Source organism: Felis catus, chromosome D4 (assembly GCF_018350175.1).
Source record: "Felis catus isolate Fca126 chromosome D4, F.catus_Fca126_mat1.0, whole genome shotgun sequence".
In the NCBI taxonomy this organism is placed as follows: domain Eukaryota; kingdom Metazoa; phylum Chordata; class Mammalia; order Carnivora; family Felidae; genus Felis; species Felis catus.
In genome coordinates, this window is record NC_058380.1 from 89,905,151 (window position 1) to 89,920,685 (window position 15,535).

The 15,535-nt window shown below is 54.0% G+C and overlaps 1 protein-coding gene across 10 annotated transcripts in view; it reads right to left on the bottom strand.

Annotated features, from left to right (window-relative positions):
• Window positions 1–10,312: 10,312 nt before the first annotated feature.
• Window positions 10,313–15,535, bottom strand: part of SETX (senataxin) — a 65,006-nt gene continuing 59,783 nt past the window's right edge. For all 10 annotated transcript variants that reach the window (XM_006939577.4, XM_023242908.2, XM_023242903.2 and 7 more), the window contains one exon: window positions 10,313–13,487. In XM_006939577.4, coding sequence (XP_006939639.1) covers window positions 12,741–13,487 — 747 coding nt within the window. In that variant the 3' untranslated portion in view covers window positions 10,313–12,740. The remainder of the gene's footprint in view (window positions 13,488–15,535) is intronic.

Below are 15,535 nucleotides of genomic sequence, written 5' to 3' on the forward strand. Positions count from 1 at the left end.
TGAATTTAAAGAGGAGCCCAAAATAGCCGTGGAGAAACTCCCCCCCCCCCCCCCCCCCCCCCGCTTCCGGGCCCTTCCGTGAATGACAACGGTCAGCCCTGCTCCCTGCGGGTGTGGATAGCGGAGCCCTCTCGCCCCCGTTGGCCAAGAGCGACCCACCTGTTAGGGGCTCCCCCAGATGGTTGGCTTCCTCCTTTCCCTTAAAAAAAGAAAAAGGCCAAAGTTTATTGGCACTTTTCCCCAGCTGTCCTTGAATTCAAAAGCACGTGGTGGACATTGATGTCCTGAGAAGTCAAAGTGAAGTGACGTGGTACCTTCTACGAGCTTGACTCCCATGCTCCGATTCATGTATCAGGATGGGTCTGTCTCTCAGACCCGTGTCTCAGGCCCAGTGTCAGCCTCCTCCCAGTGCCCCGAGCTGGAATCCGTAGACGAAATCCACAGCGGACCCCCCTCTGCTTCCCCTTTCCCTCCCAAGGATCACACACGGGGTGGCCAAGGGGACCCAGCGGCAGCCTGAGAGTTGTGACAGAATGGGACCCATCGACTGAGGCCCTTTGCCATGGGAGGGTCCCCTGGGTCTGTCCTGCCCTTGGGTGGTTGCACTTCCCACTGCTTGCTCTCAAGAAGGTCCGGCCGGCTCCCTTCCAGAAGGTTCCCAACCTCACGGATCGGTTCTGGTTCCCAGTTGCTTCTACGGCCTGCACCTGCAGCCACTCTTTTCCAGGCTGGGAAGTTTAGACCTGCCTCCCCCGCTCTCGCCCCCAAAGCAAGGCTAAAACCCAGTTCAAGAAAACTTGGCCTCGAGGGCAACCAGACTGTAATGCAGCACAGGAAGGGGGAGATACAACTGGTTATGAAATAGGATTCAAGGCCAAAGGCCTACTCTGCTGGCGTCTCTCAGCTCCCATCCCCAACACCAGGTTGCAGGGGCAGCTCCCGAAGGAAGTGCCTTCCGTAGGCCCCCCGTGGTTTCACCTTCTTCCTTACTGACAGAACTTCTCCCAGTGAAAATAAGACATCTCTGGGGCTCCGTGTGTATAGGAATGGGCACGTGGCACAGTTCTGGCCGATGAAATGGAAGCAGGAGCAATGGGTGGGGCTTCTAGAAAGTTCCTTAAAGGCCCCTCCCCTTCCCCCCCCCCCACTCCCCACCCAGCTTTAGTGGCCCAGTTTAGGGCTCTGGCCCTGCTCTCTTACCCCTCCCTCTGGTGCTCAGTCAGCAGAAGTGAGGGAGGGGCCATCTGGCCCCACACACACTCTCCATTGTGTTGCCCTGGGAAGCTCCTGAGGGGTCCAGAAGGAAAGGGGCCTCTGTGGGCAGCTCTCTGTCCTCTCCGACCTCTCTCAGCTGGACCAGCGCTGTGTCAGCTTCCCTGGGACTGGTCTGAGCGAGGGCCGGAAGGTGAAGTTCATCGTAAATCAGAGCGGCAGCCCGGGTCCCTGCGGAGGCCACTCGGGCCCCGACCTCAGCAGGAGGGTGCAGGGAAAGTTGCCAGCGGCCATTTGGAAAACTCTGACATTTTCCAAGCAGCTGGGAGGAAGGAGGAAACAAGGTTAGCGGGGCCCGGAGTCGTAGCCCAGCCTCTCTGAAGCAGTGCGCCCCGTCCACCAGCTCAGGTTCGACACCTGCTTCTGAGAGGTCAAGAGGCCAAGGTCCCCGTGCCCCGGCTTGGATGTGAGCCGCCATCTGCGGGCGCCGTGCACGCTTTGTGGCACTAAATGCTCATCTTCACCCAGGGCAGGCTTCTCCACCTCAGTGCCTTTGACCTCAGGGCTGGATGCTTCTGGGAGGAGGGTGGCGGGAGGTGGTCCTCTGCACCCTATGATGTTTAGCGGCATCCTAGCACCCCCTTCTCTGGTGTGATAACCCACGGTGGATGTAGGCATTGCAGATCGGGGGCAAAATTGCCCCAGGGTGAGGGGACCACTGTCCTCTGCAGAAGGGACTGTCATACCCATTTCTGGGAAGGGGAAGTGGAGGTCCACCAAGGGAGGCTAGGAGAGAAGTAACTGTCCTGAAAGCACACTAGCTAAGCCCAGGGGCAGGAGTTGAGTCCAGTCAGCCTGACTTCAGAGCCCAGTGTCTAACCCAGGGCCACGGCAGCCTTGGAAACCCCAGGCAGGGGGCATCTGCCCGGGGTGGGGGGGCCCAGGGTGGGGCCTGCAGTCACTTCTGTTCCTGCCTGCCTCTCCCTCCTCCCTGCGCCCCTGCAGTGAGCTCTAAGGCGGGCAGAGCGAGGAGCCCTGGGGAGCCTGGCTTCATCCGAATAGCTCTGCTGTCTGGGAAATGCCTCCCACCCGCCCCTCGGCAGGCAGCCTCGCCTTGCCCCCTGCCCCCACCTGCCCCCTCTAAATAAACAGGACTGCCGTGTTAGCGGTTTCTGCCTCCCCTGCCATGCGTCACAGTTATGAGACATTTATGGGCGCCTCGGGATCAGCCCTCAGCATCTCCCGGCAGACCGGGGTGGGCAGGGCTCGGAGGGGGCTCACCCCCTGCCTGCACCCCTGGCCTGGGCCCTGCACTCCTGGCTAGGCCAGCCTCCCCCAGTCCCAGAAGGACCCCGGCACATCTCAGGCCAGAAGAGTTAAGGGCAAAGGCCCAGGGAGGGGAAGCTTGTTTATTTTTCCTTTTTAGAACACAAATCAGACTGCAGGCAAGTTAGAAAATACAGAAGAGCGAAATAATAATAATTTTAAAATTAAAACCACCCACAATCCTCCATTCGGAGCTAATAACAGTTAATATTTTCTGATATACATTTCTAGTACTTTTCCATAAAGCAAACCCACGCAGTTTTTGCCAGCATTTGTTAAACCCAGTCGTAAGCACCGTGGTCAGGCTTGACCATCCTTATTTCAAGGATCCTGTCAATGCAGCCGAGACGTGGGCCTTATTAACAAAGCCATTTTACAGCCGAGAACACTGAGGCTCCAAAGGTGTCCTGGTCAGAGAGCTCAGGCACAGCACAAAACCCAACTCCGGGTGACCTGAGCAGAAAAGATTATTCGAAGGCACGTGTCAGGGGAGCTAGATGTACGAAGGCGAGGCAGTATCCCGCCCTCGGTGGCCAGAGGCCCTCGCTGCTGTCCCTGAGGGCCCAGACGCTGCCAGGGGCACTGCCCTTGTCCCAGGCCTGCCTCCTGCTGGGTCCTCACCAGGCGGGCTCTGCCTTGTGTCCAGCATTTCCCCCCCTACCAAGGGAGACGGTCTCTCTTCCCCAGCCAGAGGAAAGGCACAAAGAAACAATGGCTATCCGGCACAGAGAGGGTGGACGAGCTGCCCAGAGTCACCAGCCAGGAAGAGGCAGAGTCCAGGGTGCAAATCCAGTCTCTCCAGTGCAGAACCAAGCTTCCACCACTGAACTGCTTGCTGCTGCCTTTTCCCTCTGTTTTATTTCTTAAAATAATAAAGGCCTCATCTCGCATACACCCTCCTTTACAACCTGCTATATGAAAATTGAGCGATGTGTCCTGAATACCGAAGGGGGGTCTTTTGCAGTTGAAAGAGAAACGCAAAACCCCGTTCTTTCATTCTTGCTTCCTCCTGGAGCCCTCTTCCCGGGGCGCAGAACCAGGGCTCCGGGGCAACGAGACCCCAGCTCCTCACAGGGAGTCCCCACTGCCTGGCCCAAGTGCTCCTCCTATACGACAGGCCGACCAGGCCCCGAGAGTCCCTGTGACTGTGTTCCTGGTGGAACTCAGCTCTCCCCCCACCCTCAGCGTGTACTTGAGTCCCCTAAATTACGGGCTAACGACAACGAAGGCAGCTGGCCAGCACCACCTTAACCAAATGACCAAACTCAGCATCACCAACAACGAGGCAAATGAATACTTCGTGCTTCCTGATCCCGTGCTGCAGGAGGGATACGCCAAGGCCTACCTGAGCCTGGGTGGCTCAGTTGGGGAAGTGTCCGACTCTCGATTTGTCTCAGGTCATGATCTCACTGTTCCTGAGATCGAGCCCCGCGTCAGGCTCTGAGCTATGGCTCAGAGCCTGCTTAGGATTCTCTCTCTCCCTCTCTACCCTTTCCCTGCTCTCTGTCTCTCTCTCTCTCAAATAAATAAATAGCGTAATATTTTACATACAGGAAGCTGAAGAGACAGGACAACCAAATGTAAGGTGTGATCCTACATTGGTCCCAGAGTTAAAATCTGTTTAAAAACGACAGGAATTTTGGGATGATTGCAGAAATTTGACCACAAATTAGATAATCATAGCAAATGTAGATGACAGGATTGTTGTTCTGTTTTGAAAAGTCCTTATTCCTTGGAAATAAGTACTCCAGTATTTAGGAGTGGGGTATCATAGTATTGAAATTGTTCAGTGAAAACCAAAACTTAGATGCGTAGAAAAAGTGTAACATGGTAAGATGCTGAGAACTGGTGAATCCAGGCAGAAGGCATTGAGGTATTCATCGCCCTCTTTTAACGTTTCTTTACATTTAAAATTTTCAAAACAAAATGCTGGACAAAAATAAAAATTTGAAAATATTCATAGCGCTAACATAATGTGGTTGTATTGATGAGAAGTAGATAATACAATTATATCCCTTCCTCATGCCGTGCATAAAAATAAATTCAAGAGTGGGGCACCTGGGTGGCTTAGTTGGTTGAGCGTCCAACTTCGGCTTAGGTCACGATCTCACGATCATGGGGTTCGAGCCCCGCTCTGTGCTGACAGCTCGGAGCCTGGAGCCTGCTTCGGATTCTGTGTCTCCCTCTGTCTCTGCTCCTCCCCCGCTCATGCTCTGTCTCACTCTCTCAAAAATAAACATTAAAAAATTAAAACAAAAAAATTCAGGAGGTTAAAAAGGCAAAAGGAATGCGTTGAAACCTTTGGGAGACTGATACATTCAACTACATTAAAATAAAAATCTTGTATACCACAAAAGACACCAGGGAAACAGCACAAGCCATGACTGAGACAGGATACAGGAAATGCATGTAACAGATAAAAAAATAACATGGACAATATATTAAGAATTTCTTGGGGCGCCTGGGTGGCGCAGTCGGTTAAGCGTCCGACTTCAGCCAGGTCACGATCTCACGGTCCGTGAGTTCGAGCCCCGTGTCGGGCTCTGGGCTGACAGCTCGGAGCCTGGAGCCTGTTTCCGATTCTGTGTCTCCCTCTCCCTCTGCCCCTCCCCCGTTCATGCTCTGTCTCTCTCTGTCCCAAAAATAAATAAACGTTGAAAAAAAAAATTAAAAAAAAAAAAAAAGAATTTCTTAAAAAGTTATTTTTGAGAGAGAGAGAGAGAGAGAGACAGACCGTGAGCAGGCGGAAGGGCAGAGCGGGAGACACAGAATCTGAAGCAGGCTCCAGGCCGTGAGCCCCATGCGGGGTTCAAACCCACCAGCCATGAGATCATGACCTGAGCCGACTTCAGACGCGGAACCGACTGAGCCACCCAGGCGCCCGGTAAGAATTTCTTTACAAAAGAAAAACATGCGGATATAAATCCGTATATGATTTCGTATAATGTGCTTTTCACCCCCGAGTCCTGGCAGTTCCACTCCTAGGTAAGCCTCCTGGAGGAGAAAATCCAGCATGAGGAGCGGGAACATGTATACAAGAGTGATCGGGGAAGTATTGAATGGGGAGTCTCAACCAGAGGCCGGATGGGGGAAACTGCCGTGTGGCCCAGAGCAGTTACAGCGGGTGAACTGGAGAGCGTCTCTCAGCCTCGGCGCTACTGACGTTTTGGGGGGGCATCGTTCCTGTGGGGGGGACTGTCCTCGGACACTGGAACGTTAGGCAGCACCCTTGGCTTGTGATAGACACCCCAGTTGTAACGACGGTACCCCCTCCACCTGAGAACCACTAAATTAGAGCTATGTGCATCACCGTGGATAAATCTTAAAACAAATTCAAATCACAGAAGGAGAGGTGCAGGAAGCATGCTATCCTTCATAAAAAGGCTAAAGCATACGAAATAAATGCGTCTCCGTTTTCCAGAGGAGGCTCAGAGAGGTGGGGCGACTTGCTAGGGTCAGAATGGGGCCGGAAGTGCTCTTCCTGGAACGTTTACGGGCCATTCAAATGAGTCCCTAAGTTTATATATATATATATATATATATATTTTTTTTTTTTTTTTTTTCTTCCGCGCACGCTGGCGCATCTTCTCTGATTCAATGCATCCACTGCTAGCACAGAGGGCGCTGGACGCCTTTTAATTTTGTCTCCCCCTTGGCCCCTCCCCGGGGACTTGTGGGGACTCGGCCCCAGGTCAAACCAGCTTTGAGAGTAACCGATGTAGACGGGCGGCTTTCCGCCCTTCCCCCGGAGCCCGAGGTACACAGGTGCCATTGCGCCCCGTTGCGCAGGGCCTGTACCCGAAAGGAACCCTGCCCCCTGTCTGCGAGCCCCCGTCGGCTGGCTCTGCCCTGCTCTGCTCTTTGAGCGCCGTCCCCGCCGCCCACCCGGAGCCGGAGCCGAGCAGGGGCGCAGGTCCAGGCAGGCCCCCTCCGCGGGCTGGGGGAGCAGGGAGCGGCCCGAGAGCGCCGCCCTGCCGGTGGCGACTTGCGGCGCACCTGGGCGGCTGGCGGGCACCTGCACAGGGCGGCCCCAGCCCCAGAGCCCCCCACGCGGGAGGAATTGCTAACACAGCATTTCCCCGCAGGCTCCAGGGCAGCGCCGTTTCTAAGAGAGAATGACCAGAAGAACTGGGGTTTCCTTTAAAATAACATTATTTGGGGGACGCCCGGGGGGGGAGGGGGGCTCGGTTAAGCTTTGCACTTCGGCTCAGGTCATGACCTCACAGCGCGTGAGTTCGAGCCCCACGTCGGGCTCTGTCTGTGCTGACAGCTCGGAGCCTGGAGCCCGCTTCGGATTCTGTGTCTCCTCCTCTCTCTGCCCCTCCCCGCCACTCTCTTTCAAAAACTAAACATTCAAAATTTTTTCATAAAAAGAAAATTTTTATTACAAAAATAATTCACACTCACTATACAACCAATGGAAAAATGAAAAACAAATACAGAACAAACTTCCAAATACTCCCTAGAATAGGCAGGGCACAGAGGATTTTAGGGTGGTGAAACCGTCCTGTACGTCCATGTCCCGGAGTGGCCTATGTGTGTTATCGCACGTCCCCCCGAACCCATGGAATGTAGGCGAGCGAACCCCAATGTAAACCCTGGACTTCGGGTGATAATGACTTGGTGTGGATTCAGTGGCTGAGACCCACGAGCACTCTGGAGAGGAGGGCTGCTGTCGGGTTGGCTGTGGATGCGTGTGGGGAGGGGGCTCTCTGGAGAATTCTCTGCACCTTCCTCTCCTCTTGATGTGAACCTAAAAGTGCTCTCAGAAATAAAACCTTTTTTCTTTTCCTTAAAAAAAATTTTTTTAATGTGTATTCACTTTTGAGAAGGGGGGAGAGGGGCACAGAGAGACGGGAACAGAGGATCCGAAGCAGGCTCTGTGCGGACAGCACGATGTGGGGCTCGAACTCATGAACGGTGAGATCGTGACCTGAGCCGAAGTCGGATGCTCAACCGACTGAGCCCCCCGGGCGCCCCAGAAATAAAATCCATTAAAAAGGAACCAACAACTGGGGCGCCCGGGGGGGGGGGGCTCAGTGGGTTGACCACCTGACTCTTGCTTTCGGCTCAGGTCGTGATCTCACCGTTCATGAGACGGAGACCCCGCTCGGGCTCTGCGCTGACCACGTGGAGTCTGCTTGCGATTCTCTCTCTCCACTCTCTCTGCCCCCTCTCTGCTCGCGCGCTTTCTCTCTCAAAATAAACAAACTTTGGGAAAAAAACAACCTACCTACCTACCCCTTGTTAAACATGTTGGTCCTTTTAGGTATTTTTTTTTTCCTATTAAAAAATCAATCTACTGTGTATATGCACATAGAGAACAAAAACAGAACCACCGCTTACCGCCATATTGTGAACCTTTTCCGTGTTGATAAAAACAATGGAAAACCATATTGGGGGGGGGGTCTGTCACTCTGCCCTAGAGGGGTGCCAGGGTTCGCCACTCCCCTGCTGTTGGTTGCAACGCCATGCTGGGGACTTGTAACATACGTGCACTGGGCATCCTCTTTCTATCTCATTCTTCCTGGCAGGAAAGCACTGACTTGGGGGGACTTGGGCCACATTCAGCTCACACAGCCTTCATGCCTCACGCGGGAGCTGGAAGTCTACGGGCGGGCGGTCGGGAAAGAGGGTGGACGTGAAGTGGGGGGCCGAGGGCAGGCTGGAATCCGCAAGGTGGACGGGAGCCCGTGTCGGTCGGCCCGCGGTTCCGGAGATGGGGGCGTCCCTCAGGAGAAGCTGGGGCCCTCGGTCACGGAGCCAACAGCCAGCCTGGCTCAGGGACTGGAGAAGCGCCACGAGGACCCGGGAAGGAGGACCCAGCAGGTGCAGGCTCCACGCCAGCCAGCCAGCCAGCGGTAAGTGACAAGAGGCGTGGGTTACGACAGCGCCCGAAGCTTCTACCCCGACCTTCAGAGCCCGTGCTTCTTTTCTGGCCTCAAGTCACACGCAGTGTCTCGTGGCCCATCCTAAAGAGAACGTCCAGGGAGCTCTGCCTACCCAAGGTGACAACTGAGAAACTACAACTGCCTGGATGCTCGTGTCCCCCTCCCCTCCCTTTGTTGACATCCTCTCCCCGCAAGGTGATGGTATGAGGAGGTGGGGCCTTTGCAGGCGACTAGGTCATGACGATGGAAGCTCGAGTGGCCTTAGTGCCCTCATAAAAGAGTCCCCAGAGGGGGCACCTGGCTGGCTCAGTCTCCCTCTCTCTGCCCCTCCCCCACATGCGAGCGCTCTCTCTCAAACAATAAACATTTAAAAAATAAAAAATAAATAAAAAAAATAAAGGAGCACCTGGGTGGCTCCGTCGGTTGAGCGTCCTCCTTCGGCTCAGGTCACGATCTCACGGCTCGTGGGTTCGAGCCCCGCGTGGGGCTCTGTGCCGACAGCTCGGAGCCTGGAGCCTGCTTCGGATTCTGTGTCTCCCTCTCTCTCTGCTCCTCCCCCGCTCCTGCTCGCTTCCTCCCTCTCGCTCTCAAAAATAAACAGCACAAAAAATAATTTTTTTTTTAATTAAAAGAAAATTCTAGGGTGGAGCCCGGGAGTGGCATTTTCAAGAGCTCCCCAGGTGACTCCAAGGCGCGGGCCCCAGGTTGAAATCCACACGTTAAGGATCCTGCGTGCAGCGGGGCTGCTGAGAAACAAAGGCAAGTGCGTCTGCCAGCACGGCCGGGCTTGCGCCGCGGGGCACAGGGCACACCGGACAGCCTCCTGGGGCTCCGAACACCCCATCCGTCTATGGACACCGTTTATGCCATTTGATGCGGCACACGCCTCTGTCCAGGACAGGGGGACAGCAACTCAGGTCCTTTAAAGGTTATGGAGCGATCCCTGGTGAACAGAAACTGCTGCTGTGGTCCTGCACGACACATAAATTCCACAGGAGCTGAGGCTACGTTTTAGGTTCCTCCCTGAATTATTTATTCCTCGAAGAATGAATGGGGACACCCAGGAGGTGGCGGGGACTGCGTGGGTGACTCGGTCAGAAGTGACTTTAAAAACGACCGCTACAGATGTTGCAGTAATGAGCCCCACAAGCGAAAGGGCCGTCAGAGCACTCACCAGGTCACCCGGCAGATTTAGGATGCCCCATAAGTCCCCATTCGTCATTTCACCCTCCCCGGGTGCGCGCATCCGGAATGAGCGCGTGCCCTCGAACAGGCGGTGTGGCCAAGCCTGATGACACTCCCCGAAGCTACTGGTTTTATGAAGGCGCCCCACGGCTGCTGCCATCCGCAGTCAGCCCGCCTCGGACGTCTGCACCCTGTCCCCCATCGTGACTCTGGGAGCTCCGCTCACGCCCGCCCAGCCTCTCCCGCTCTCCCCGGGCTCAGCCTAAAGGTGAGTGTGCTCTTTTGTCGAACCAAGCCTCAAAACAGGACCGGCCACCACGGATGGTCATGAACACCTTGTGACCTCGCGGCTGGGATTTCACAGAGAGCCGGGGTGGGGGTGGGGGAAGGGGGCTGGAGAACAGACCTGCGTAAAGCAAATCCCCCCCCCACCCCCCCCCCACCCCCGGCAGTAATTTCCGCCTAAGACAAATCAAGTGACCCAAAGCACGCTGGTTAGGACACCGCACCCGACCCCGTCATATGTAGCTCCTAACTCAGGCCAGTTTTCTTATTTCCACGTTTAATTTCACCCTTTTCTCTTCAAAGGTGTGTTTTCACAAAGACCAGAGGGTCACCGTTCACCGAATCCCAGCTATGAATTCAGAGCATTAGAAAGAATTATCAAAGCTGCAGCCAAAAATTATCGTCTACACGGCTAATTTTAGAAAATAGTTTAGTGCATTTTTGTTATAAAATTCATTTACAGGAGGTTATTCACATGTACTTATCAAATCTGCTCCTGGTAATAACACATGAAAATATATTCACCAAATAAACCATGCACAGTAAAGCCAAGGAAGATTGCATACAAAGAGGCAAAACAAGCGTTTGAGTAGGATATATTCGTGGTGAGAGAATGAACACAGAAAGAAAACGGGGCGCTTCCTTCCAACGCCACGGCAAGGACGAAGACAACAGCCGTATTTTTCACTCTGCGAGAACGACACCGTTCTGACCGCCACCACCAGAGAGGCGCCCGTATGAAATGATTTATGCCAACATGTTTACCAACCAGAACAACAAACAGTTTCAAATGCGGGATCGGGCGGGACCGTGTTCCCAGGGAGGGGCTGTCAGGACACAGGCTGGGTGGGTGGCGAACCAACAGAAGAGCACAGCGCCAGGACGGGTGTTAACACCGGGCCCCAGGAGAGAGCACCGCCCGGGTTTGGCCTGGGAGCACTTCTCTCTTCATTTCTGTGCTGCACCAGCAGAGGGAGGAGTTCCTGACCCCAGCTCTGCCTGTCACTGTCACGCCTTTTAGGAGCCGACGGAGTTCTTCGACCCTTTAAATCGTCACCACCAAGTATCCGCTCAATGAGGCATCTTACAAGATAGCAGCAAAGTGAACTCAAACTAACAATGAGAAAAGGCACATGCGGGAAGCTTACAGAGCCCCTGACTCAGACGGGGTGGGGCTCGCCCTGCACCCCACACCCTGCGCTTTCTGACACCGCGTGGCCAAGGACAAGTGTCCTGCCCACCGACGGGGGACGGAGCACACGCCCAGGGCCAGGAGTGTTGGCCCAACGCCAGCAGCCGTCTGGACCCCGCTGGGCGGGACGTGGGTCACAGAAAGTAGGTTTAAAACTTCTGGCAAATGTTTTAAAGCTCTTGAACAACCAGTTTCAGTAGAAGTTCTGACACAAAGCCCCCTTGGTTTAAAAAGCAGAGGACAGCATTTTAAACGGTGCACGTGGATCTCCAGGGGTCTGGTCTCCTCCCCAAAGTAGCTAACGGGCTGCCTAGCAGTCGCTACAAACCACGGGTTCTGACGAGCGTCACCCGCTACCGTGCACCCTCACGTCTGACCCTGCGGTCAGACAGGCCTCCCTTGTCCAGACAAACGTCCGCTCGCCATGGCACCCCCCACAACAGCACCATCCCCTCCGATCCAATGATCCTGCCGCACTGACGTACTGGCAGCAGGTAACGCGGGCCCCAGAGCTCACAGGAAAGCTGTCCGCTCTCTTCCTGGGTCTCAACCTCACACGTCTGCACTCTTCTCCTTCTCTTTTCAAAGAGAGGGATTTCCTGCCCACAATATTCTATCTGGCTTGCCCTCTCGGGTCCCAGGCTGCCCGGTTAGTGACCAGAATCCCCTGGGGGGGGGGGGGGGAGTAACAGGCAGTTCCTCACGCTCCCCCCAAAACAAACTGGTCGGATTCTCCCAGCAACCGGCAAGCTTTCACACCCAAGCCTCGGTGGCTCTTCCAGGGTCCCCCCCTGCACTGATCCGGCACCTGACGACCACTGGACTTGTAACCCGCCGGTTCCGGGATGCTCACAATACGCTGGGGAGCATCTGAATGGTATCTCAAGAATGATTCTTTCATTTCGTATTCTTCTATCTCAAGGGGAAATCCGAATCTAAGCTCGAAACCCATGTGCTCCCTGAAATAGGTAGACGAACTCATCAGAGAAACGTAATATTCTGTGCCAAGGAGCCTCATCTAAAAACACCCAACATCAGCAGAACTTCACCTAACGTAGCTCTGCTTCCTGAAGGTTCCCCCAGGAGACTCCACTTGTTTTTTTAAATAGAACTAGAGACATCTGACCCACCAGCATTAACTGAGCTTACTGCAGACTACCCGGGCTGAAGAGGTCTGTCTTGCCATAACAATGTTTGAAAGGGCCTGTCCCCCTCCTCCTCCTGCCCCTTTTTATTTTTTTTAGCTATAAAGTTTGTTCTGTTGGAAATGAGCAACATTTTAAGCAGGGGAAAGAAAAACGGTCTACTAGATTACATTGTAAAAGGATTTTGTTATTTGCTATACAAATGTACACTTCAACTTTTACACCATCCACTCCAGTCTCCCTCACTATACAACAACAAGAGATCAACATTTGAAGTCTTCAAGGACAATATAACGGACACACAAACGCCCTCGACAGCTTTTGCGGCTGACAAAAGATACCGAAGACACCGAGAGGTTCAGGTGTTAGGATACGTTTGCCGTGTTTTCCAACAGCACGCAAACGCCTTTAAGGACAAAAATAATCGGATCTGGACAGTCCCATTGGTGGTCATCTTAAGTCTGCGATGATGCTGGGGCTGACCATCTCTGTCACTTGGCTTTACTATAAAAACTTTCTTCTCTTGGAACCACGGTCTTCCTCCTCCAGTCTCCTGTTGTCCCAGCCGGAGCGCCTCTTCGGGTGACGGTTCTCAGGGCTCTGCGTCTCCCGGTCCCCTTCGCTGAAAGCCCTGGTCTCTCTCCTGCGGCTGAGCCCTCCTTCCCAGTCACATGCTCTTTTACTCGCGGCGACATCCGTACCGGCAGCTGGAGGCTCCCACTGCACGGGAGGGTTCTGGTTGCTCAGCGTGGTCCCTCTGGCGGTGGACAGCTGGGCACCACCCAGGTCCTGGTGACTCAGAGGGAAGCCTGGCTCCCCCGAGGGAGGCGTGGCCCCAGGATGCTGGGGGCTCAGGGGCTGCGGATCCCTCGGGCATGTCCCTTTGGCTTCGGGGTCTATGCCCAGCCTCCTAAGCAGTCGTGGGTCCCGAAGCCGGTCCTGAATAGGAGGTCTTTCAGGGTCCTTGGTGGTAACAGCACCAGTGGATTCCTTACAGCCAGAAGGCACGTGATACAGGGAGGAAGGGAAAGACGTCTTGGCAAATTCACCGTCTGGCTTGCTGCCGGGCAAGCCACCCTGGGGTCTGGCCACCTCCGGGGCCACGGTGGGCGGGTGAGTCAGACTTCTCTGCAGGACGGGCTTGAGTTTCAGAATCTTGGCTGCGTCGTGCCTGTAGTTTTTGTCGCACGTCTTGACAATGGCACCCCGCTTCTGTGCGTCCTGAATCAGGTGATTCCAGTGCTGATTTTCCTAGAAACAGACAAGGGAGAGACAATTACAACCCCCCCCAAAACTCTCATATGCTTGGGAAGCATGAGATTTCTTTCATTTCTGAACAACAATAAATACACTTCATGATTAGGCTCTCAAGAATCCACTAAAGGAAAGAGAAGTCCAGACACAGAAAGAAGCCATGTTATCAGAAAAGAGCCCTGGTCACCGCCTATAAGAAAGAACTTGCCCCATTTTACCACGTTACTGGTGCCGTGTGGTCACTGGCTGTTACACAGACCGTACCAGTTGCCAGCAGCCACAAGGAGCTATTTAAATTTCAATTAATTAAGTTAAATTAAATAAGAAATGCACTTCCTCGGTTGCAGCAGCCGCATTTCAAGTGCTCAGTGGCTACATGTGCCTCGCAGTTAGTGACTGGATGGTGCGGGCACCGAACAGCTCTGTCATCCCGGAAAGTTCCTCGGACACTGTTGATCTAGAGTCTTGCCTGCTTCTCGAAAGGCTCATATGCTGGAGCAGGAAAGCTTGGTGCCAGAAAGCCCTAACTTTTGGGTGCATGTGACTATTCTAGAAAGAGGCCCATAGCTGCCACTGAATTCTCAAAGGCCTCCTAGACTCCAAAGGGGCTAAACCATCTTCATCCACTGAGACAACTATTCCACAGATTTTTCCCACCTTCCTGGAGGAGCTCAAGTTATAAGAGGCACACCTAAGGAGAAGAAAACCCACCAGCATGCATTCTCCTCACTTCCTGTTAGACCTGGCTTGGCAATAAATTGCTGCTTTACAGTTATTAGAATGTGGGCATCCTTAGAAAGAGGAGCGTGCCTGAGAGGAAAAAACACAAAGCCTGGAGGGAAGAGGAGGGGGAGAAGGGGGGGAAGAGAAGGAGGAGGAATAGGAGAAAGAGGAGGAAAGAGGGGAAGGGGGAGGACAGGGAGGAGGAAGGGGGAAGAGGGGGAGAGGAGGGGAAGGAGAAGCAAAGGAGGAAGAGGAGGAGGATGAGGAAGGAAGGGGAGGGGGGAGGGAGAAGAGAAGGAGCGAGAGGAGGAGGGCAGAGAGCACAGCTGTCCACTGTCCGCTGCCCTCGCGGGGGCTCCCGTCCTATTCATAAAGGTGGGAGAGGGCAGCAATTTTAACTGGCTGCACGACCTGGGTCAAGCGGGCCTCTCTGGGCCTGTTTCCTCATCTGTGAAATAGGAACGATGTTTTATTTAACCGATTCTGAAATGCACACCGTGTTCACATTTTACCATTTCTGAATCTGGGGTGCCTACCAGCCAGGGCGCAGTCTCTGAGTAACTAATCCTAGAGGAATTCCTGGCTAGGCAACCACGACCCCTCGACTTTCAGTCAATAAACCACCTGAAGGAAGAAGGACTCCCAGCTCTTGCCTGAAAACCTAGCCACAGAAATGTTCTGATGAGACAAAAAAGTACCAGCATCAACTCCTGGAGAACGGAGACCAGGGGCTGGAGGAGAACCCCGGAGACCGTGGGGGGTACTCTTAGGGAACGCCTTCTGGTGGCACAGGGGCACGGCCTGTGCGTCAACGAGGCCATGTGACTGTGACCCGGGAAATGGTGACGTAGCGCCAGACTCGGAAGGTGAAATACTTTTAGGGATCTCTCAACCTGTTCATCTTGTATTTTTTCTCTTTTGTGCACAAACAAGAGTGACCTACGTCTGTCTAAACAAGACTAGAAGAATTCTTTTAATAAATATAAAATAAAAGTTCTAAGTGGAAATAAAGCGTCACAGCCTAAGAGTAGCACATAAGCTAGTGACTTATGTCATAATGGCTTCTTGGATTTGACGAACCGCAGTATCGATGCTGACCTCACAGCATCTCGTTACGCTCGAAGGGCCGCGTCAGTAACACGCAAGGCCAGGGCCGGCGCGCACCGTGCAGGCCCGCGAGCCAGGCTCCGCGGCTCGGATCTCTTTCTCGCTCCGGAGAGCTCCAGAGATGCTCACCCTGTGGCCGAAACACAGGTGTGACACGAAGCAGATGGTCTTGCTGTCTCTGCCACGTCTACGGCACCTAAAGGTGGTGTTTAATC